The following is a 21,680-nucleotide window of genomic DNA, read 5'->3' on the forward strand; positions in this document are numbered from 1 at the left end:
TACCCACTCTTACCCCAGGCAGAGCGTCCACTTCCATGCACACACACACACACAGGCCCCTCTGCACATGGGGGGGCAGATGGCTGAGGCTCTTGGAGAGCAGTGAGTGGGGCCCGTTTTGTTCTTGTCACATGAAGTTGTGCACGAGAGGCTCTGCGCTAAGTTCCCAGTAGCCACACGTCATCCTGGCCTGACCCCACGGCAGGGACAAGGCTGGGCCCCTCCCCTCACCCTCTTGCTCCGTCTCCCACAGCCCGGACCCCGTGGAGGCGGGGGAGGAGGTCAAGGTGAGAGTGGACCTGCTGCCATGCCACGTGGGCCGCCATAAGCTGGTGGTGAACTTTGACAGCGACAAGCTGAAGGCCGTGAAAGGCTTCAGGAACATCATCATTGGTCCTGCCTAAGGGCCGTGTGCCCAGCCCCGCCTCGGCCAGCTAAGAGCCCCTAACTTGATCCCAATTTTTGTTCCAAGCTAACGTGCAAATTTGCCCCTTGTCGGCACCCAGACCTCAGAGCCTGTGGGGGCTCTCTGGAATGGAATGTACTCCTGGCTTATCTTGTGCCCCTGAGCTTGGATCCCTATCTCCCTTTAACTGTGAAGAATGTTCTGTGCTTCCCCACCGGGAGCACTGCCCTTGGCTGACTGGGTCGGGGGTGGGGGAGGAGGGACCCATGCCTCCCTTTACAACCCAGATGCTATTGGAAACCACTGACCACCCACCATATTGTTTGATTTACTCCAGAGCCCTTTGGAACCAGCAAACGGAGATAGTTTGCCCATTGACCAGATCCCAGACAATACACAGGCCCCAGGAGCCCTTGGGAGGACCAGAGCAGGTGCAGGTGGAGTCCCAGGAAAGGCCAGACCCAGGGTCCCCTCACATCCCAGCAGCCCGGACCCAACCATTCCCCCCCCCCCCGCAAGGCATCTACGATGTGGCCGGGCCCTTCCTGCTTGCCAGTGCTCACACAGCTACGGACCCATCTGAGTCACCATGGGAAATCGCAGAGTGGAGCTGCTTTCTCGAGGCAGACACGGGGGCCCGGAGGAGGGAAAGGCAGCTCACTCTGCACCGGCAGGATATTTGCAAGGCTGGGTAGCAGGAAGGCACCGGAACACAACCCAGGACTTCTGACTCCGAGTCCAGCTCCCCGTTCATGACACCAGCCCTGACCTGAGAATATTAAAGAGGCCATTTGGGACCCGAGCAGAAAGGATGCAGTTGGGGTGAGGTGGGGAGGAGAGGGGAGGGGTCAGAGCCCTGGGTTTGAGCTCCAAGTCCAGTCAGCCGCCGCCTTCCCCTCTCTGGGCCTCAGGTTCCTCACTGGGCAATGGAGTGTTGACCCAATGAGCAAGGCTCTCTCAGCTCTGCTCTTCCAATGCCTAGAAGACCCAGCCTTGCAAATGACAGCAGATCCTACTCCCTGGCTCCAGAGAGCCTGAGGCCACGGGCCCAGATGCTTCTGAGTGTGAAACCCTGACCGTGACCACCTTCCCGCCCCCAGCCCTGTCTGGGTCCCCTGTCTGTGCCCAGGAACCTTCCTTCAGACCACAGTTTTGGGGAAGAGCGTTCCAGAGGCCCCTGCCCTACCCACGAACCTGCCCACTGCAATGCCTAGACTTCACGAGAGCCTTAGCCGCCTGTATTGGTCACTAACCGACAAGGTTAGCACCTCAGCCGCCCCCTTTGTGCAGGGCTAGGGGCCAGGAACACAGCCCTTGCCCTGACTAAGCTCTGAGAGCCCATGGGCTGTCATCTCTGACTCTGCCCCACTCTCTCCACGTGCCTGGGCTGGAAGAGGGATGAGGGAGAATGCTCTATCCGGGGTGGGATCGCAGCCTCCAGGGCCCCCAAAATCTCAGAGGAGGACTTGGAGAAAGTCATGCTGATGTACGTAGAACTTTGCGATTTGCACAGGGAAGGATCACGAAGTAAGCCGACACGTGTATGTTCTTACGAAGGCTGCGGTAATTCTCCATGGTTCTGTAAACATTTCTGGATTCCAAGCAGGCAGTAGACGCGCTTTTGAGCCACAAAGAGTAAGCACTGAAATAAAAGCGCTTGCTTTGCACATTCAAACAAGGTCTGGTCTGGTCCTTTTTCCGCTTTTGAGGAGGGTAGGTGGGGAACTCACTCACGTTGGGACCAGCCACCTCCCCCTGGCCAAGAGTCTTCCTACAGCCTCAGCCGCGCCTCCTCCGCCCCAGGTCAAAACTTGACTGGCATTCAAGCTTCTACCCGGTCCAGCTCCATCTCTGGCCTCTTCCTCCAACAAATCATGTTTGGACCGCAATGAACTTCCTGAATCCCTCAAATGCCCAGTGCCTGTCAACCTCTTAGCTTTGGCCTGGGTATTTCCCTGAGCCTGGAGTGCTTGTCCTCTGCCTTATCCATCTGGCAAACTCCTATTCATCCTATAATGCTTAACACCAAAGTCGCTGCTTCTGTGAAGCCTTCCTAGATTTCTTCTCAGCCCCCCAGAGCCCTGGAACATGGACCAACTCACACATTTATCACCATCTGTCCGCCTTCCCATCTTATCCGAAGTCCCCAGGAACATCCTACCTGAAGTCTGTCTCTTAAACAGACTCCAGTAAATGCTGCATTGATAAACCGATGTGTTTCAGCTCAGCTTCCGTAAAACCAGGGCTGTCCAAGACAGAGCATGGGAGCTACAAATGCAAGCCATACACGTAACTTAAATTTTTCTAGCGGCCATGTTAAAAAGAGTAGAAAGAAACAGATAAAATATGTCGTAAGTGTTTTATCTAACCTAGTATGTGTGAAATATTATGTCAACATGTAATCAATATAAAGAGAGATCTTTTACATTCTTTTCACACTAAGTCTGGGAGATGTGGCCTTTGTTTTACACTGACAGCCCATCTCCATTAGGACTAGCTGCATTTCAAGCCCTGAATAGCCACAGGTGGCTTCTAGACTGTGATTGTAAAAGTATATGAAAACTTGGTCATTCACCTCATTCCCCGCGGACCAGCCACCAATAAATGTTTGTTGATTGAATAAACGATGGAGGACAATCTCTGCCCTCGGGGAACTCCTGTTGAAACACATGACACGCGCTTAAAAAAATAAATCAAAATGAAAACATGACCTCACATTTTCTGGGTACTGACTCCTTCTGTCCCCTGAAAACTGTAGCTTGTCCCGGCCTACATGGCCTGGACATTTTATCAATTGGTGACCAGGTGGGAAAGAGAAACCTCTGGGCCATTTCAGGCTGAGAGGACGAGGGACATGGGTTCCAAAGGCATCTGATGTGCAGCGAGAGTAGAAGGGAGACGGAAGGTGCCAAGGTAGCTGGCATCCAGAATCGTCGGGAACCCCCAGCCCAGCCCGCGCTCACCAGCTACCTGCTGGAGCCAACGGAGCTGCCGGAATGTCTGAGGTCCGCCCAAGTCGGCCGGCACGGCCGCGGTGGCAGCTGGAGGCGGGCTGGCATCTCTCCTCCTCCTGCCTTCTCCCCACTGGCAGAGCCTAACCAGAAAGGAGCTGGCAAGGGGCTCTGGAAAATACCATTTTCAGGCTTCCAGCCCCCCTGAGAAACAGACAGCTAGCTAAGCAAGGCTGGGGCGTGGGGATGGAGCTGCGTAGCTGATGCTTATTGCTCTTCCCTCTGCTAAGAACAGCCTTTCTGTCATCTCCACCTGAGGAACTCTTTTTTTTTTTTTTTTTTAAAGATTTTATTTATTCATTCGACAGAGATAGAGACAGCCAGCGAGAGAGGGAACACAAGCAGGGGGAGTGGGAGAGGAAGAAGCAGGCTCATTGCAGAGGAGCCTGATGTGGGGCTCGATCCCATAACGCCGGGATCACGCCCTGAGCCGAAGGCAGACGCTTAACCGCTGTGCCACCCAGGCGCCCCTCCACCTGAGGAACTCTTAATCAGCCTTCAAGACCCTGTTCCAAGGAGGCCTCCTCTGTGAAGCCTTCCTGGACTGCGGCCAGTGGCTTCAACCTCTGGTTCTCCTGGGTCTATCACAGGTAGCGTTTCCTCCACTCAGCAGCCTGGATTCGGAACAGCTGTTCGTGTGCCTGGCCGGGGCTCTGGAGCACCCCAAGAGCAGGTCAGGGCACACGCCTGGCAAGGGGGCCACCAAGTGGACTCAGGACTGCGGACTCGGCCTCCAGGTCCGACTGCCTCCCTCTGACAATGCAAGGGCAAGGCTGCCTCAGCACAGTCGGCCGATGCTGAGCAGATCCAGACACCTCTCCTGACCATCCCCCAGGCCTGTCCCACACCTGGGAGCCCACTAGCCAGGGACCCAGGAAGGAGAAAGGCCTGCTGCTCCTATCGGCCCATTTTACAGACAAAGAAAATGAGCCTGAGCTCCTGCTCCCCGAACCAGGATCCCTAGAGTACAGGGCTGTGCTCTGCTCCACAGCGGCTCATAGGCCCGGGGTCTGAGGCCTGAGCCCTGGAGCCAAACAGACCCAGGACCAAGGCCTGGCTCTGCCGTAGATTCACAGTATGACTTCAGGCGGGTTCTCAACTTCTCTGTACCTCCACTTTCTTATCTGCTGAATGGGGGTGACATGGAGTCTCCTTCCATGACCAGTCTGCAGGTTCAATGCAATGACGTGCATAAAACAGATGACTCTTGGCACAATATAATCCTAAGAGCCAACTTTACTCCAGGGTCAGGAACCTTTACGTGCATTGAGCTCTTTCCTCCTCGGACAACCCTACTGGGTTGCTGCCCCCATTTTACAGATTCTACAGTCATAGAGCTGGGACTCGCACCCAGGCAGGTGCCCTCCCCAGCACACAGCCTAGCCCAGGGGAGGCCTGATTTCCACTCAGACCCTCCCTTCCCATGGTGTTCCAGGATGCACGGCGCAGGGTCCTCCACACAAGCACCGCCAGGCCTCGGTGGGGATCTGATTGGGTCCATCTTCCCACCCCTAAAAGTCCCTGTCCTCTCCAGCTGCTCCTGCTTACCTAGGATGCCTGCCAGCTCACCCCTCAGCCTCAAGCCAAGCCTAGAATAACAGAACATTGACAAGAGTCCAAAAGGGAGGGGCCTCGGGATGAGGGCCAGGCGGCGGCCTCCTAGAAGCACATGCAGCTTGGGGCCAGGCCTGGGTCAGCACATACCCTCTCCCGGCTTCCCCTCTTCCCTCCCCCACTTCCCTCCCACACAGATGCACAGACACACAGGCCCAGCAGAGTGCGAAACCGGTGTTCTGTTTCAAGAAGAAAAGCCCAAAGAGACCCATTAAAAGCAGAGGCAGTGAAAACAATGATGGTGGGCACAGCCTTGAATACAATGCATCTCACGGACCTAACGTTGAGCAAAAGAAGCAAACACAGGAGACCGGGAACTACGGAACTGCACTCGTGTGAAGTTCATGAACGGGCAGAATGCATCTGTGTTCTCCCTGGCGGGCAAGACGGGGCTGGAGCACAGCGGGGCTCAGGGGGATGGGGATGGGTTTCGATTTTCTTCTTCTGGGCGCTCAGTACCAAGTACATTCAGCTACGCTCGCACAATGGTGCTCTTCCTGCATGCCCGGCTTACTGCAATGAAAGTCCAAAAGACAACATCCTCCAAGATTCCAAAAGTAAGTCCAAAGGAGGATGGAGAAAAGGGACTTGCTTCCAGAGTTCTCCCTTTTTCTTCTTCTAGGAGATGGGATACTGGGAGGTAGGTATTCCTCCCAGGGCTATCACGAGGCTTAAGCGAGATGCTTCCTGTATAAATACAAGGAATTTTGTGTGTCTCCTCTGCTGTGAACAGTGCGTGGCACATCAGCCACCAGTGAATATAATAAACGAACGGACGCAAACTGTGTTTTTATGATCTCAGCTAACCCTCAGAAGGGACCGTAGCGATTGCCATCCCATTTCCCGGATGGGAAGACTAAGGTTCAGAGACGTAACACAGCTCATCCGGTGACCTAGCAGGTTGATGGCAGAGAGCAGGAGTTAGAATCCAGTTGATTCTCCCTGCATCCTGCAGAAGATTCTGCAAAGTGGAAGGAAGGACTTGGTCCCCAGACCCTGGGCACTGGGAGTGGCAAGCCTCCCCACCATTAGCACCCTGGAGGTCTGAGAAAGCCAGAGCCAGGAGCCTGGGCTCATAAAGGGAGTTGCCATAGGACGCAGCAATTCCACTCCTAGGCATATACCCAAGAGAACTGAAAACAGGCCCCCACCACAAGCTCTGCGTGAGTGTTTACGGCAGCGTTATTCACAATAGCCAAACGTAGGAACAACCCAGGTGTCCATCAACTGATCACTGGGTAAATAAAATGCGGTATATCCATACAATGGACGATGACTCAGACATAAAGAGGAAGGAAGTACCGATACACGCCACACCGTGGATGAAACTTGAAAACACTACGCTCAGTGCAAGAAGCCTGTCACAAAGGACCACACGTTGTCCGAGAAATGTGCAGAATAGACAAACATATGGAGACAGAAAATAGATGGGTGGTTGCCTGTGGCTGAGGGGAGGGAGGGATCATGGGGGCTGGCGGAGGGGAAGAGGATGGGGGTTGACCCCTAAAGGGTACGGGGTTTCTTTTTGGAGTGGTTCCTCAAATCAATCGTGGTGATGGATGCCTAATTCTGTACTAAAAGCCATTGAATTACATACTTTAAAAAAAGTGAATTGCAAGATATGAGAATTATATCTGAATAAAGCTATTTTTTAAAATAATTAATAATAAGCAGGGAAAAAAAAAAAAAAAAAAGAAAGCCAAGGCCCAGAATCACAGACTTGATTCTGATTTGGGAGGTTGGGTGTCTGGATGTGCTGGGTGACGTCGGGTAAATCTCTTCCGTCTCTGGGCTGTCACCTGGGAGAGGAGAGACTTGGAGCAGAGGTGTTGCGAAGTGCCATTGATTTGGACATGTCATCACACTGTTCACAACAGCTGTCCAAAATCATGTCTGCTCGTCGCCCACCCTGTGAGGTGGCAGCGCGGGGAGGGGGGGGTGTCTTCCAGGAGCTGGCAAACCCCTAACTGTTCACTAAGATCTTTGCAGATCGTCTGGGCTCACCAGCGGCAGGCCACGGTTCGTCAATATCCTTTCAAGATGGCAGAGGAGACGACTCTCCAAACATGGCTCTCGGCCACTGCTCTGTGTCAAGATGGACACCGGAGGCTTGGAGGGAAATCCCAGTTTCTCTCCATGCCATTAGTCAGTCCCAACTCCACCCCAGCTCCTTCCAAAGTCATCCTGGAGTAGACAGACAGACAGACAGAAGGACCAAGGAGAAATACCGTGCAGGCCAGTTGAAACAAATCTGCTTTCACTTGGTCAGTTAACTCCTCTTACAGATGGGAAAACTGAGGCACAGGTGAGTCAAGGCCAGGCCCACGGTCCCAGAGCCAATGACTGAAGCCCAGCCTGTCCTCTTTCCACTCTTTCTGAATGAGCCTAAGTTCCTACTATGTGCCCAGCCTGTGGCGCTCCCCAGAAGGAATGAGAGATGTCTTGGGACCAACGGTGGGCCGCCCACCTGGGAGTCCGGGGCCTGTGTCCCATCTCCCCCCTTTCTCATGCTGTGTGACTTTGAAGAAGCCACTCGCCCTTTCCAGACCTCTGTCGCACTGGGGCTGCCAATTGCTGCCCTGTTACCGAACCCAGAGCTGTGGTTATGGAAGGGAACAGGCCTTGTATACTGTGAAGGGCTGGGGACACAGAAGCCAACAGGCGCTCTGGCCCCAAGTCTGAGAAAGGTGAGAGCAGGGTAGGTGGCCGAGGCTCATGTGTTCAGTCAGTGCTTGCTGCAGGTGAGCAGGGAGGGGATGAGGGTAGACCGGGGGACGACTGTGGCCTGGAGCCACTGAATGGGTGTGAGATCCGTCGAGGAGAATCAATCACTCAGCATCTTCTTTGCTCCTGCTCTGTGCCAGGTGCTGCACTCGGCCTGGGGACATGGCAGGGACCATGGTAGACGTGTCCTGTGGAGTACTCAAGCAGATCGTCAGCGTGAGGTGAGGTGTGCCAGGAGAGAACCAAGGCTCATGATAATGGGGGCCATCGTGACCATCTTACAGACAAGGGTGCCAGGCGCCCTTTCGAGTGCATTAACTTGCTGGGTCCTCATGACGCCCCACCACGTGGGAGCCAGCATGGCCTACTTCACTCTACAGGTGAGAAAACTGGAGCCCAGAGAGGTTGTGTGATGTGTCCGAGCTCACACAGCTAGACGACGGTGGAGCCAAGAGGTCAGCCCAGGCAGGCTGGGTCCACGGTGACTGCTCGTCATCTGTCTCAGGACGTGACCCTACAAAATGGGGGTAGAAAAGGCCTCCTGAGAAGCTGACGTGGAAGCTGTGACCCCAGAGAGGAGCAGTCAGGCCAGCAGAAGGAGACGGGCGGGGGCCAGAGGTCCTTTCCCGGGAAGCTGGGGACGCCCGAGCTCTGGGCCCCTCGCTCACGGGGGCCTGTTCACCAAAAGTGGTCGCGCAGCTGTTGAGCAGTCCGGGCAGGGAGGGGAGCCAGGTTGCATCAGGAAGCACTTCAGTGTAAGCATTTCTGGGAAACAGCCTCAAAAATATCTCACGAGAAAGGAATCCGAAGCTTGAAAGTCTACAGAAACTTGTTATGATTTCTTTTCACATTCTTAATAAATAATCACTTTAGTACCCGACGTTGTATCCAAAATGCTATTTTATTTTTTTTTCTCTTCAAGATAGTCCCCTAAAATAAAAATGAAGACCACAATGTGGTAACACAGGCTACTCAGCAGAATGGCTAGAATGAAAGAGGCCATGTGTAGATAATCTCTCTTTCTGTCTGTATCACACACACACACACACACACACACACACACACACACACAGTGTCCGGGAAGGTCTGGAACAAGACCTTTCCTATGTGGCCGGGAGAGGACTGAAAATCGGTAGGACCCCTTTGGGACACGATTTGCGGTATTTCCTAAAGCCAAACATTCATCTGTCCCACTGAGGTGGCAGTTCTTCTCAGGGATGTTTACCCAACAGAAATGAGTCCATGCGTCCTCCAAAAGACACGCGCAAGAATGGCTTATACCCCCAAAGCCGAAAACAACCTAAAGGCCCAAGCCCGGTGGGACAGACGTCTAAGCGGCAGGGCAGGGGCTCTAAGTGCTCGCACGGGGATGAGAAAAGACCACGTCTGGCCGCAGGCACGCGTTCGCTTGACTCTCACAGACGTGCCAAGCCAAAGGTGCCAGACACACGGTACCCACTGAATGATCACATTCATGTGAAGTGCAACGCAGGCAAGACTCCTCTCTAATGTAAGAAGTGGTTGCCGTTGGGGGATGGCTGATAAACGAGAAGCGGCCCCGGAGACAGGTGTCTGGGCCTCGGTAACGGTCTGATTCTTGAGTTCGGTGTTGGTTTATGTGGACGTGTTCAGTTTGGGGGAATTCATCGAGTCGTACACTTATTATGTGTAACTTTTCTATATGTGTGTGATATTTAATGACACACACACATACCCCCCCACACACAATGGTAAAAGCTTCAAGGCCCTTAAAACTGGCACCTGCCCTTGAGACCAGAGAAGGATTTTATCCCCCGGCAGCCATTGCCCCTGGAGGGTTGTGAGCAATGGATGGTCATGACCTCTTGGATGCTTTAGGAAGCTCCCTCCAGCTACTCGGGAGGGAGGGGGAGCACCAGGGTGGAGACTTAGTGGGGGATGTGGAGTGGTCCAGGGAAGGGGGAAGGGCAGAGGAGTCTTCCTTGGTGGGACCTCAAGGGCAAGGCAGGCATCGGGGAGGGGGACGTGGGTGGAGGGATTGTTTGGGCCAAGGGGAGACTGGACTTAAACAGGGACAACCGGTGTGGGGGGCTGAGGGGTAGAAGGAGGTCTGGTCTTGGTGACTTCACCGAGAACCGGGTATCCTGGCACCAGCAGGCCAGGCTCCACCTGGAAGCCAACTCCCCCTTCATTCCTTCCCAGGCCTGGCCAGCCCTGCTCACGCAAGCTCTAAGGGGCCCACAGCCAGCTCCTGGCAGCCGCTCAGACCCTTATAGTCCTGACAGTTTGTTTCTCTTCAGCATGACTCTGGTTTTTCTTTTTTCTTTTTTCTTTTTTTCCTGTTTTATCGATCCAAGCCTTCATGAGGGCCTCCTCAGGGCAGACCTCAAGCTTGACAATATTATATCTCGTGTCATCGAGGCCCCGGCTGGCCCTGGTGAAGTGGGTGGCACTAACCCATTTTATGGGTAAGGATAGTGAGGCTTGATGAGGTGAAGTGACTTGGGGCCAAGACCACCCACCTGATAAGGAGCAAAGCTAGATTTACAATGACGTCAATAGCAGCTGCCATCTCTTAGTGCTAAATGGGGCCAGACCTATGCCAAGCACCGTGCATGCGTTCACTCATCCAGTCCCACAATGACGCAGCGGAGGAAGCTGCAATTATGATCAGCCCCTTCAAAAACCTGTTTATGGAAATCTTGCACACGTGTGCAGAAAAGTACACAAATCCTAATAGCCCGATGGGTTTCCACAAACTGAACCACCCAAGGGACCAGCACCTAGGTGAACAAAATAGAACACCTGACACAACACCAGAAACACAAGTGATATATTTATACAGATAAATTGGACTTCATAAACATTTAATACTTTGGTGTTTCAAAGGACACCAGCAAGAAGGTGAAAAGACAACATGTAAGTTGGGGAAAATATTTGAAATCATATAACTCATGACAGTCTAGTAGCCAGAATATGTAAAGAACTCTTGCAACTCAACAATAAAAAGTCAAAGAACCCAATTTAAGAATAGGCAAGGGATTTAAGTAGGCATTTCTCAGAAGAAGATCTACAAATGGCCAATAAGCATAGGAAGAGAGGCTCGACATCATTAGCCACTGGGAATCGAAAATCGAAATCACAGAGATGCCCCTTCACACCCACCGGATGGCTGTGATCAACAAGACAGATGTGAGAGAGGATGCAGAGAAACTGGCGCTCTCAGAGGCGGCTGCTGGAAAGGAGATGGTGCAGCTACCTTGGAAAATAGTGTCACCGTTCTTCAAAAGGTTAAACATGGTTACCATTTGACTCATTCATTCCACTCCTAGTGGAATCAGAAAATAGAAACATACCTGCACACAAAAGCTGAACAAAGATACTTACAGCGGCATTATTCACAGTAGCTAGAAAGTAGAAATAACCTAAATGTCCATCCACTCATGAATGGTTAATCAAATGTGGGGCATTCCTGTAATGGAATATTACTCAGTAACAGAAGGGGATGCGGTGTCACTATGTACTACAACATGAATGCACCTGCTAGGCTTTGCGCCTACGTGAAAGAAGCCAGTCATAAGAGATTAGATATCGGATGATTCCATTTATACAAAATGTCCAGAACAGACAAATAGAAAGTTAGATCAGGGGTTGTCTACGGCCAGGGGTGGGCCAAGGAGGGGGTGGGGTCAAGAGGATAGGGAGTGACTGCTAATGAGTACTTTCTTTTTGGAGATGATGAAAATGTTCTAAAATTAGGTTATGGTGATGGTTGCACAACTCTTAGATATACTTTAAAACCACTGAATTGTACACTTTAAGTGGATGGACTTTCTGGTATATAAATTATATCTCGATAAAGCTGTTTAAACATAAAAAGATCTTCCATGCCTTTGTTCATGCTGCTCCCATGCCTGAGTTGTTCTTACCTTCTTCTATTTCTCTGAACTTCCAAAAATAACTGGGTTCCGAGGCCCAATTCAAATGCCATCCCAAAGATTGCCTGGATCCATTCCCATCAGACATAATTTCTCTCTCCTCTGAACTCTTGTGGCAACTCACATCATTCACTCAGTGATGATTTATAAAGGCACATATCAGGTGTCTGGCACTTATTATCTTCCACGTGATTATTTAAGTACCCATGTCATCTCTGCTACTATACTGTAACCTTTCGGAGAGAGGAGACTGTATCTTGTTCCCTTCTATGAACTCAGAACCCAGCCATGTGACTGGCACACATGAAAGGTACGTGGAATTCATTCTAAATTTCCCTTTCCTCCCATCACCCTTCCCACTAGGAAACATAAGGATATAAAATGATGGAAAGTAAAAAGATGGAATAAAATATAGCTTGCAAAGGAATTGTGGCATGACTATATTAATATAAAATAAAAGAAGCTTTGTCATTGAAAGTATTACCAGAGATCAGAAGGGCACCGTATGATAAAAAATGTTTTAGTAAACTCTTTTAATTTTATAAACACCTAATGACATAGTTGAAAATGGGCAAAAGAGAAATTGACAGAACTATTAGAAAAATTCAAATCCAAGTCATAATGGAAGATTCAATGTATCTCTCTCAGAATTTGGCCGGACATGGAGGCAAAAAGTCAGTATAGGGATAGGTTATGCAACAGTGACAAAAAAAAAAATTCCCAAAGTCTTGGTGGCTTAATACAACAAAGGTTTATGTCTTACTCACATAGAGTGCAGTAGTGAGACAATTCCTAGGGCAGTTCTCCATGCAGTTACCTAGGGACCCAGGCATCTCTCACCACATGCCCCTGTCTTCTCAGTGTGCTTCTAAAGAAGAAAAAAACGTGGAGGTAGCACACTGTCTCTTAAGTGCCTTGGCCCGGAAGTTAAACATATCACTTCCATTCACATCTCTTTAGCTAGAACTGGTCACATGGCCTCTCTTGTCTCCAAGGGTATGGAAAAGTGTAGTCTGCCTATATCCACCCCCAAAAGAGAAGAATCAGGTAGGAACGAGCATTAACAGTTTTTACTCAAAGGACTGAAATAAATGACATGTACAGATAACTTCATCCAACACCTTATTTTCAAACACATAAGACAATTTACAAAATTTGACTATGACCTGAGCTATAAAGCCAGTCTCACCAAATTCCAAAGAACCAAAACTACACAGAGCATATTATCTAAACTGCTACTCCTTATAACGAAGGTATAAATCAATAATGAGATAATTAGAAATTTTCTACATGCTAGGAAATTCAAAAATAGACTTCTAAATAACCTATGGGTTAAAAGAAGAACTGATAGAGGAAGCTAGAAAATATTTTTAATCAATTGATAATGAAGAAAATTCATATCAAAATTTGTAGGTGTGGGTAAATCAGTATGTAGAGGGAAACTTATAGTCTTAAGTGCATATGTCAGAGAAGTTGAAAACTGATAAACACTCATGCCAAGATATGGGAAAAAGAATCTCAAAACAAATCTAATAAAAGTAGGAGAAAGTAAATGATAAAAGCAAGAACAGAAATTAATAACATAAGAAAGCAAAGATTAAAACAGAGCTAATCCAACAAAGCCAAAGTTGGTTCTTTGAAAAGACAGTCAAATTGACAAACCCCTGACTGAAACTGGTCTAGAGAAAAACATATATGGCCCCTCAAAACACCAATATTAGGAATAAAAAGTGAGCCATCACTACAGATACTGCCACCATTAAAGGATAAAAGAGGATGTTTTGAGCAACATTGAATCAATACATTTGAAAATTTAAATGAAAAGGACAACATCCTAGAAAGGCATAATATACCAATTTTGACTTGAGACAACATAGGAAACCTACATAATCCTCTGACAGTTAAGGATATTGAATCCATTGTTAAACCCTTTTCCATACAGAAAACTTCAGCTCTAGATGGCTTTACTGACAAGTTCTACCCAACATTCAAAGAAGAAACTGTTTTTGTCTTTGATGATCTCTTCCAGAGAGTGGAGAAAGAGTGAGTAATCTCCAGTTCGTTTTATGAGGCTAACATAACCTGCACACCAAGACAGGACAGAGATATGGCAAGAAAGGAAAATTACAGGCCAATTTAACTCGTAGCTAGAAATGAAAAATCATGGATAAACTGTTAGCCACAAAAATCCATCAATACACAAAAGGATATCACAACCGAAACAGACTAATCCCAGGAATACAAGGTCAGTTTAACATTAGAAAATCCACTAAGGTTGGGGCACCTGGGTGGCTCAGTCAGTTAATTGGCTGACTCTTGATTTCAGCTCAGGTCATGATCTTAGGGTTGTGAGAGTCTCTCTCTCTCCCCCTCTGCCCCTCCCCTCCCCACTTGTGCTTGCTCTCTCTCTCAAAACAAAACAAAACAAAACAAAACAAAACAAAACAGCAGAAAGAAAAGAACAAGAAAATCCATTAAATGAAATGGAATTCAGGCTAATTCAGCACATAAACTAATTAAAGGACAAAACCTACATGCAGAAAACCATTTGATAAAAATTTAACACTTATTCATGATTTAAAACTAACAAAAAATAATCTAGGAAATTATAAACAGAAAGGAATTTCCATCATTGATAAAGATGTCTGCAGCTAACATGGTAAAATACAGCAAGTTTTCCCTTTGGAGATCAGAGACAAGTCAAGATGCCCATTGTACCCATTTACTCAACAGTTATTTACTGGGGGTCTTAGCCGCTGCAGTAAGGCAAGAAAAAGAAATGAAAGAGGTAAGATGTGGAGAAAAAAACAAAACTGTCATCTTTCCAAAGTAACATAATTATGTATAGAGAAACTTCAAAATATGCAACTATGTCATTTAAATTGACAAGAAAATTTAGCATTTTTATTGGATTCAAAATAAATATATTAAAAGTATGTTTTTATGTAACAACCCACTGAATTATTGAATGAAGCTGTTGGGGGAAGGTTTGTTTTTGCAGGGCAAGGTCTTCTGAGCACTGAGAGCTGAACCCGTGGGAACAGGTACCTGCGTGAGCTCCCCCCTACTGGAAGGGTTCCAGCAGGAACAGGATGGGCTGTGTCCAGGGGTGCTGGGGAAAGAACCTGGGCTCAGGGTGAGAGGTTTGTCCCTTGCCAGTCTGGGCCTCAGCTCTTTGAACAGCCAGTCCCGGAAGGCAGCCTGTCTTCTCTCTTTTGGCTCCTCTCTATGTCAGCTTAATCCCTTTGGTAAATTGGGTAAAATGAACCAGGATTTACGGCTCCGGGAAATATGTGTAGCAGTTTCTAATCTTATTGCTGTCCACTCCCTCCTCCTAGGCTCTGCTTTCAGAGAAAACCCACAACGGTTATTTCTCGCCCTCTTCCCCCTGTCCCTGCTGCACCAGACTTCTCTTCCTACTTCGAGTCCTCAGTTCAGACCACGCATCCTGAAACACCATGCTACCTGGTTTGTGAAATGCAATTTCACATGGTCCCTTGACGGCACAACCCGGGAGAGGAGAGCTGCTTTCGCTGGAGTTGGATGGGGCCCTGCCTCCTTGGCTCTCCCACCTTACTCCCCGAAGCAGCTCCCCCAACCACTGAGGCACCAAATCCCTCCTCATCACAGAGCCACCAGAGAGACACAGTGGGTAAGCACACACTTCGGAGTCAGACGCTCTTGTGTTTTCCTGCTACGTGACCTTGGACCTTGGTTCTCTCCCCTGCAACGGGGCGGAGCTCATAGGCATTCTCACTTTGGCAGGGTTACTGAGAGGGTGAAACGAGGTGATGGCTATAAGGGCTCGTCCCCCAGGAGGTGCTTCGTACACCCATGTAGGTATTGGCCATCTCTGGGATTTGGGGGAGTCCCTCGGCACCTCTCTCTGGACTCAACATAGCAGCCCCGGGGCCATGAGATCCAGGAGGCAGCGTGGTGTGGGAGTGGAGGCAGTGTCCCCCCACTGGGGACACGGCCACAAGGCCCCACTGGCTCTACTTGCAGCTGGCACGTCATGGGCAGATGCAGGGAAGTGAGGCTGTTCATAAATCTGTCCATTTCCAGGATGCCTCCCCTCGAGGGCCCCTGTTATGACAGGCACCGCAGGACGGCGGAGGCCCAGCTGGCTGCAGACCCAAATGTTGGCTGGGCCACTAGATAACTCTGTAATGAACTGTCCCTCAAGCCGGAGGCCTTAACCTTGCTGCTGGCCTGGAGGCCTGGGCTCTGTGGTTAACCCTTCCCTTCCCAGCCCCGAGGAAGCCGAGGGTGCGGCCTGTGTCAGGGAGAGCTGTATTCATCACCTACGGCTGCGCCTAACACATGACCCTGAAATTCAGCAGCTGGAAATAACACGATTATTAACTCTCAGTTTCTGTGGGTCAGGAATCTGCAAGTGGCTTAACGGGGTGGCTGTGACTCGAGGTTTTCCATGAGGCTGCCGTCGCGGTGTCAGCCTTGGTGGCGGTCATCTCAAGGCTTGACTGGGGGTGATCAGATTCCAAACTCACTTAGACAGCTTATGGCAGGCCTCCGAAGATCCACTTCCAAGTGCGCTCGCACGGGCCTCTCCCCAGCTCGAGCCATGGAGAGACCGAGAGAGAGCACCAAACAGAGGTCACCGCCCTTTTATAATACAGCCTCCTCTCCCGTCACCTCTGACATAGTCTTTTGGCTACAAGGCACTAAGTGCAGCCCACAATCAAGAGGGAAAAGCACAAAGTTGTGAAAACCCAGAAGCGGGGGGTCGCTGGGAGCCGTCCCAGAGGCTGCCTACGTCACGGGCTGCTGCTGGGACACGCACGTAGATCTGAGGCCCGCTGGCCTTCAGGTGCACCTGCTCGCACCGCGGGAGTCGGTCCCAACTCTCCTTCCATCTTGCACCAAGGCCGGAGGATTCCAAATCCTAACGCGCCCTCAAGCCTGACCTCTCCCTCTCGTTCAGCTGGCATGGTTCCGGGCAGGCCCCCGTCGTGTCTCCCCAGGATGTTGTCCCTCCGTCACACCACCCCACTGGTCCCTTGAATCTCTTCTGCTCCCCTCAGTCCCCACTCGTCCCTCCCACCATCTCCTGTCTCTTCCCAATAGTACTCAGAGAAGTCTTTTCCAAACGCAGATCAGACTCTGTCTTTCCTTGCTGGAAATCCTCCAGAGGCTTCCCCCATGCTCAGCACCAGCATCCAAGTCTTCTCTAAGGATGACAAGACTGCAGGGTCTGGCTCACCCCGAACCTCGACAGCCTCAGCTCCCAGCAGTGCTGGCTCCTTCCGGTGCCTCTGGTCACAGGCTTTGCACACACTGTTCCTCTTCCAGCAGCGCTTTTCTCGTCCCCTTCGCCTCGTTCACCCCTCAGCACCCTCTAGATCTCGGCTCGAGTCACTTCCTCGAGGAAGCTGTCCCCATCCCGGATGACTAGGTTCCGGTCTCCGGTGGAAAACTTGCGCCCTTCTCACGGTGCTCTGCTAGGCACACTGTTCCCTTACCCGGCTGGTCGTTGTCAGGCCCCCGAGACGGTAGGCGGCATAAGGACAGGTTTGGCTGGCTGCATCCATCATGCCTGTCACCACTGGGTGCTTAAGTAAGAGCTGTCAAATTAAAAAAAAAAAAAGAAAGTCTTCGTGCAGATGATAAAACTACGACTTTGCGACATAATTTGTCAGAACTATCGAACTCCGGGGCTCAAAGGGGGCTCAGAAACCAGCCAGCCAACCTCCTCATTTTGAAAGAGGAAACTGAGGCTCAGAGACAGGGAAGGTCTTCTCAGGTCAGAGTGAGTGAGAGCAGAGAGCAGAAGCCAGACCTCTGACGTGACCCTCCGCCTGCCATTCTCCATCTGTCACGGAAGCCCCACTTGCCTCTATCACCAGCCAAACTCACCACTGGTGCTTCGTGAGAGTCAACTGATCACCTCCATCAGCCCTACGCCCTTGGCTGGAAGCTTCTGGCAAAGCCTCCTCTGGGGTAAATTCTTTTCTTAGCTTGAACTCCTTCAAGATGCACCACCAGTCCCGAGGATGGCCATTTCATCCCAAATGAACCACAAGACCTACTCTTTTTTTTTTTTTAAAGATTTTATTTATTTATTCGACAGAGATAGAGACAGCCAGCGAGAGAGGGAACACAAGCAGGGGGAGCGGGAGAGGAAGAAGCAGGCTCATAGCTGAAGAGCCTGACGTGGGGCTCGATCCCATAACGCCGGGATCACGCCCTGAGCCGAAGGCAGGCGCTCAACCGCTGTGCCACCCAGGCGCCCCAACACAAGACCTACTCTTGAAGATTCTCCTTTTGGGTTCCTCCCAGGAACCTGAGACCATTTGAATTATCGGGGACCTGAGATGCTCTGGGCCAATTCCAGAAGGGGAAACTGAGGCCAGAGAAGGCCCAAGACTTTCCCAAGGTCACACAGTGAAGTAGCAGCAGGGCGGGGACCCAGACCTGGGCCTCCTCGCTCTCAGGCCAGCGCTCCTGTCTCCACAGTGGGATCAACTTGAAGGCACCTGCAGGCTCCGACCTCACGCCTACAGATGCTTCTCAGAACAAGGATTCTTTCTCGGCCTGTGGTCAGCTGTGCAGACTCCGGTCACCGGTCTTTAGCAGAGAATAACTCTCTACTTGCAAAAGTGGCCAACACACTGGCATTCTAAAACAAACAAACATTCCGAAACAAAATGATACCGCAAACAAACCGGTATGGCGAAAATGAAACACACTGGCAATTAAAAAAAAAAATCTCCAACTGGCATTCAAATTAGTTGCCAACATTTAAAAATGGAGAGATTTTTACAGACAAATCCAGGTTTCTACCCTCTCCTAGAAAAATCAGACAATCTGGCCGTCGTGGCACTGCCTCCCAGCCTGCTGACCCTCGGCTCACCTGCCCAGCCGTTATCACACACGCCCGTCCGTGGCTGGCCACATTTCTTCCCTTCCACTGCCCTCCAAGGCCTTGAATGCATTCAAGTTTACCGCCTTTCTGCTGTGGGGTTCGAGAACCCCCTCTGTGAGTATTGCCCACGTAAGTGGTCACATAGACACAGTTTGATGCCTCTGGAGACAGAGGGGTCACTACCAGTCTGTTGCATGGCTGGTCGAAGAGCCCTAGTGGGAGCGAGAGCTTGATTTGAACCATGGCCCATTTGAATCCGTGTTTAACAGGTCACGCTATAATTTAATACCAGAGCCTAATAAATTTTTAAGTGCCTCATGACCAGGATTCTCCGTGCTTGTTTTGGCCGAGGCATATAAGAAAGCCACTCTTCGGAATGACTTCACAGACTTCCAGGCCATTGAAAAAAAAGTCCAGATGCCACTGGATTATGTGCAAACACGGGGCTAGGTGTGGATGTCCCTTCTGAAGTTTCAAGGGCAGCCACCGGCAATATCAAAAGAGGGTTTGAAGGTCCATCTTTGGGTTCTTGAGCAATGGCAGCTCTCAAAGCGCCTTTCTATGACCCTGCCAGGAGCTGGAACCACCACCCCCGTGTTTCATAATCCATGGAGGAGGGGGGCTTCATACAGCAATGTCAGGCCACCGGGCACTTCATTAGGAGGCAAGGAATCTGGGCCGACGCTCTTCGTAGAGTTCTTGGCAAGCTTCAAATTTTGCAACTTTAGAATAGCACGCTTATCCGTAGTCAAATCTCAAAGCCAACAGAAATACTAGAGTCTGGGACTATTAGATCGGGGAGGGGCCATGTATGTCTCATCTCGAATGACTCTCTACCTTCATTGAGAAGTGCCCGACAGAACCCCAGACAAGAAGGGTCAGCCAGCCGTGGCGGGGCAACCAGTCTTCTTGATGATGGGTCAGAAGTTCTCTCCATTCAAAAGTCCATCTCTTGTCGCCAGGTTGTACCCTCAAAGTCAGAACCATGTTTATGCCTGTATTCATCGACAGCCCTTGAGGACCACCACACTTGCCCTCCCCTCATCTGCAAGCTAAATCGTCCCAGGTCATCCACTCCTCCCTGGGAGGTCAAGGCCTGCCCACCCTCCTGCTGTTGACCAGCGTCCCCCCCGCCTTAGCATCCTTTTTCACAACAGCTGTGGCTTTAGGGAGGCGCAGTTCCTGCTCCAGGACCTCCAGAGAGAGAAAGGCTGAGTCCAGCTGTGCCTCATCCCAGGCTCGCGGGCCCAGAGTTTGTAGGGGTTGTTTCATATCAGCACACAGCTTTTATTTATTTAACACATACTCCTGTCGCTCGGCTGACTTTAGCAATATCGATTCATTAAACTGCCATAAACATCTGAGATCGAGTCTATTATCATCCTGAGGATACAGATGATGAAATCAGGATATCAAGATGCAGGGGGAAGTGAAGTCACTCGGGCAGGGTGCCAGGGAGGTGAGGAGACTGGGCCTCGACTCAGACCACTGGAGCCGTGCTGCCTTCCTTCCCTGCGGCTGTCATGTCGAACGTGGGGAGGAATGCCTCTGGGGAGAACTGGAAACACTGTCTTCCGGATAAGTCAGACTCGCCCTGGGACGTGAAGTGACTTGTCTCAAGTTGGGATTTCACCCAGTTCCAAATTCAGGGCTCTTTGCTCCAGCCTGGAGCACGCTGAGTGGCCTCACCAGGTTTAAGTGAAGTGGAATCCTCCAGGGTAACAATACTACAAAGAACCTATCGAGGGAAGTGAAACTCGCTCTAACCTGGCTTCGAGTCCACACCCATCTCCGAGAGGCCACCATAACCCAGTGAGGCCCTAGGCCAGGGAGGAATACCCAACGCAGGCATCTGATATTTTGGAAGAGTGCATTTTAGGAACGACATGGAGACCTCATTAATTCACGACGCAGCAATCCAGAAGTCATCATGGTCTATGCTAGGCCGATGCGCACAGTACATCAGTCCAGAGATGGGATAAAGAACGCTGGTACCCGGTGCTGGGCACATCACCTCGTCTGGAAGTATCTTGCCCCCTCCGCTGGGCTTGACGTATACTCGTTCGTTCTGCCTGAAGCACGGGCATCATACGGCAGGCACCTGGCTGCTGTCTGCTCCCGGTGGGAGGGAACAGGGTCCTCTGCCTGCAGCACAAGAGGGGTACATGCAGACCGTCCCCGTGGTGGCTGCGGGATGAGAACCGTGGGCCGTGGGGGACTGATGCTGTTGTCATACACCGTTGCTCTTTTGTATGTTATAAACCCCCAATACGTTATTATCTCTGTTTCAACAATTCTCTTTTAAAGATATTTAAATCAAAAGAAAACATGATGCACTCCCCCATGCAGTTTTCAGTGTTCTTCCCTCCCTTCTGGAGATCTGGATTTCCAGCGGATATCATGTGTCTTCTGTCTGACGTTGCCGAGGTCTAGTGGTGACTAATTCTTTCAGCTTTTGTCGCACTGAAAATGTTTTTACTTCGCTTTTATTTTTGAAAGACGCTTTTGCTAAATACAGAATTCTAGTTTGACAGGAGACCTCCCCCCATGGGATGTCATGGGCATTCTCTTCTGGCTGGCGTAGTGTCTGAGGAGAAGTCGCTGTCACTCGGGCCTCCGTTACTCTGCGTTTTCTGGTTTTTACCCCGGCCCAGCACCTTGACTCTGATGTGCGCTGGCACGTGCGGCTTCTTCAGGGTTGTTCTCCCTGACGTGCTCAGCGGGATCAATTGCTTTACAATTCTCATCATAGCTGGGCAACGGCCCTTATTCCTTCAGCTATGTTTTCTCCTCCCCTCTTTCCTTTCCTTCTGATACGGATTTTTGGCAGTCGGTGTTGTCCCGTGGGCTGTTCCGTTTCTTTCTTTTCTGGTATTTTCTCTCTGTGCTTCGTTCTGAATCACTGCTATTTCTGTGTCTTTAATTTCACTCACACTTTTCTTCTGCAGCATCCAGTCTGCTGTTAATCCCACTCTGGCTTGGTTTAGTTTCCGATACCGTATTTTTCATCTCTGGAAATTTGATTTGGGTTTTAAAAATATATGTCCTACGTCTTTCCTCATTATGTTCATATTCTCCTTTATATCCTTGAGCATTTATCACGTTACCAACAGCTGTTTCAG

At 50.3% G+C, this 21,680-nt stretch overlaps 1 protein-coding gene and 1 long non-coding RNA gene across 2 annotated transcripts in view; one reads left to right on the forward strand and one right to left on the reverse strand.

The window, feature by feature from the left end:
- The window catches only part of TGM2 (transglutaminase 2), a 31,195-nt gene extending 29,111 nt beyond the window's left edge, over positions 1-2,084 (forward strand). The window contains exon 13 of the mRNA XM_045804600.2: positions 254-2,084. Within this exon, the coding sequence (XP_045660556.1) occupies positions 254-404 (151 nt within the window). The 3' untranslated portion in view covers positions 405-2,084. The remainder of the gene's footprint in view (positions 1-253) is intronic.
- Positions 522-5,152, reverse strand: LOC148108035 (uncharacterized). The gene is made up of 2 exons (XR_015720915.1): positions 3,894-5,152; positions 522-3,670 (listed from the first exon to the last, which is right to left on the reverse strand). It is a non-coding gene; the product is annotated as an uncharacterized LOC148108035 (long non-coding RNA).
- Positions 5,153-21,680: the final 16,528 nt, after the last annotated feature.

The sequence above is a fragment of the Ursus americanus genome, chromosome 22, assembly GCF_024610735.1.
Source record: "Ursus americanus isolate L20-20 chromosome 22, mUrsAme1.1.p, whole genome shotgun sequence".
NCBI classification, from domain to species: Eukaryota; Metazoa; Chordata; class Mammalia; order Carnivora; family Ursidae; genus Ursus; species Ursus americanus.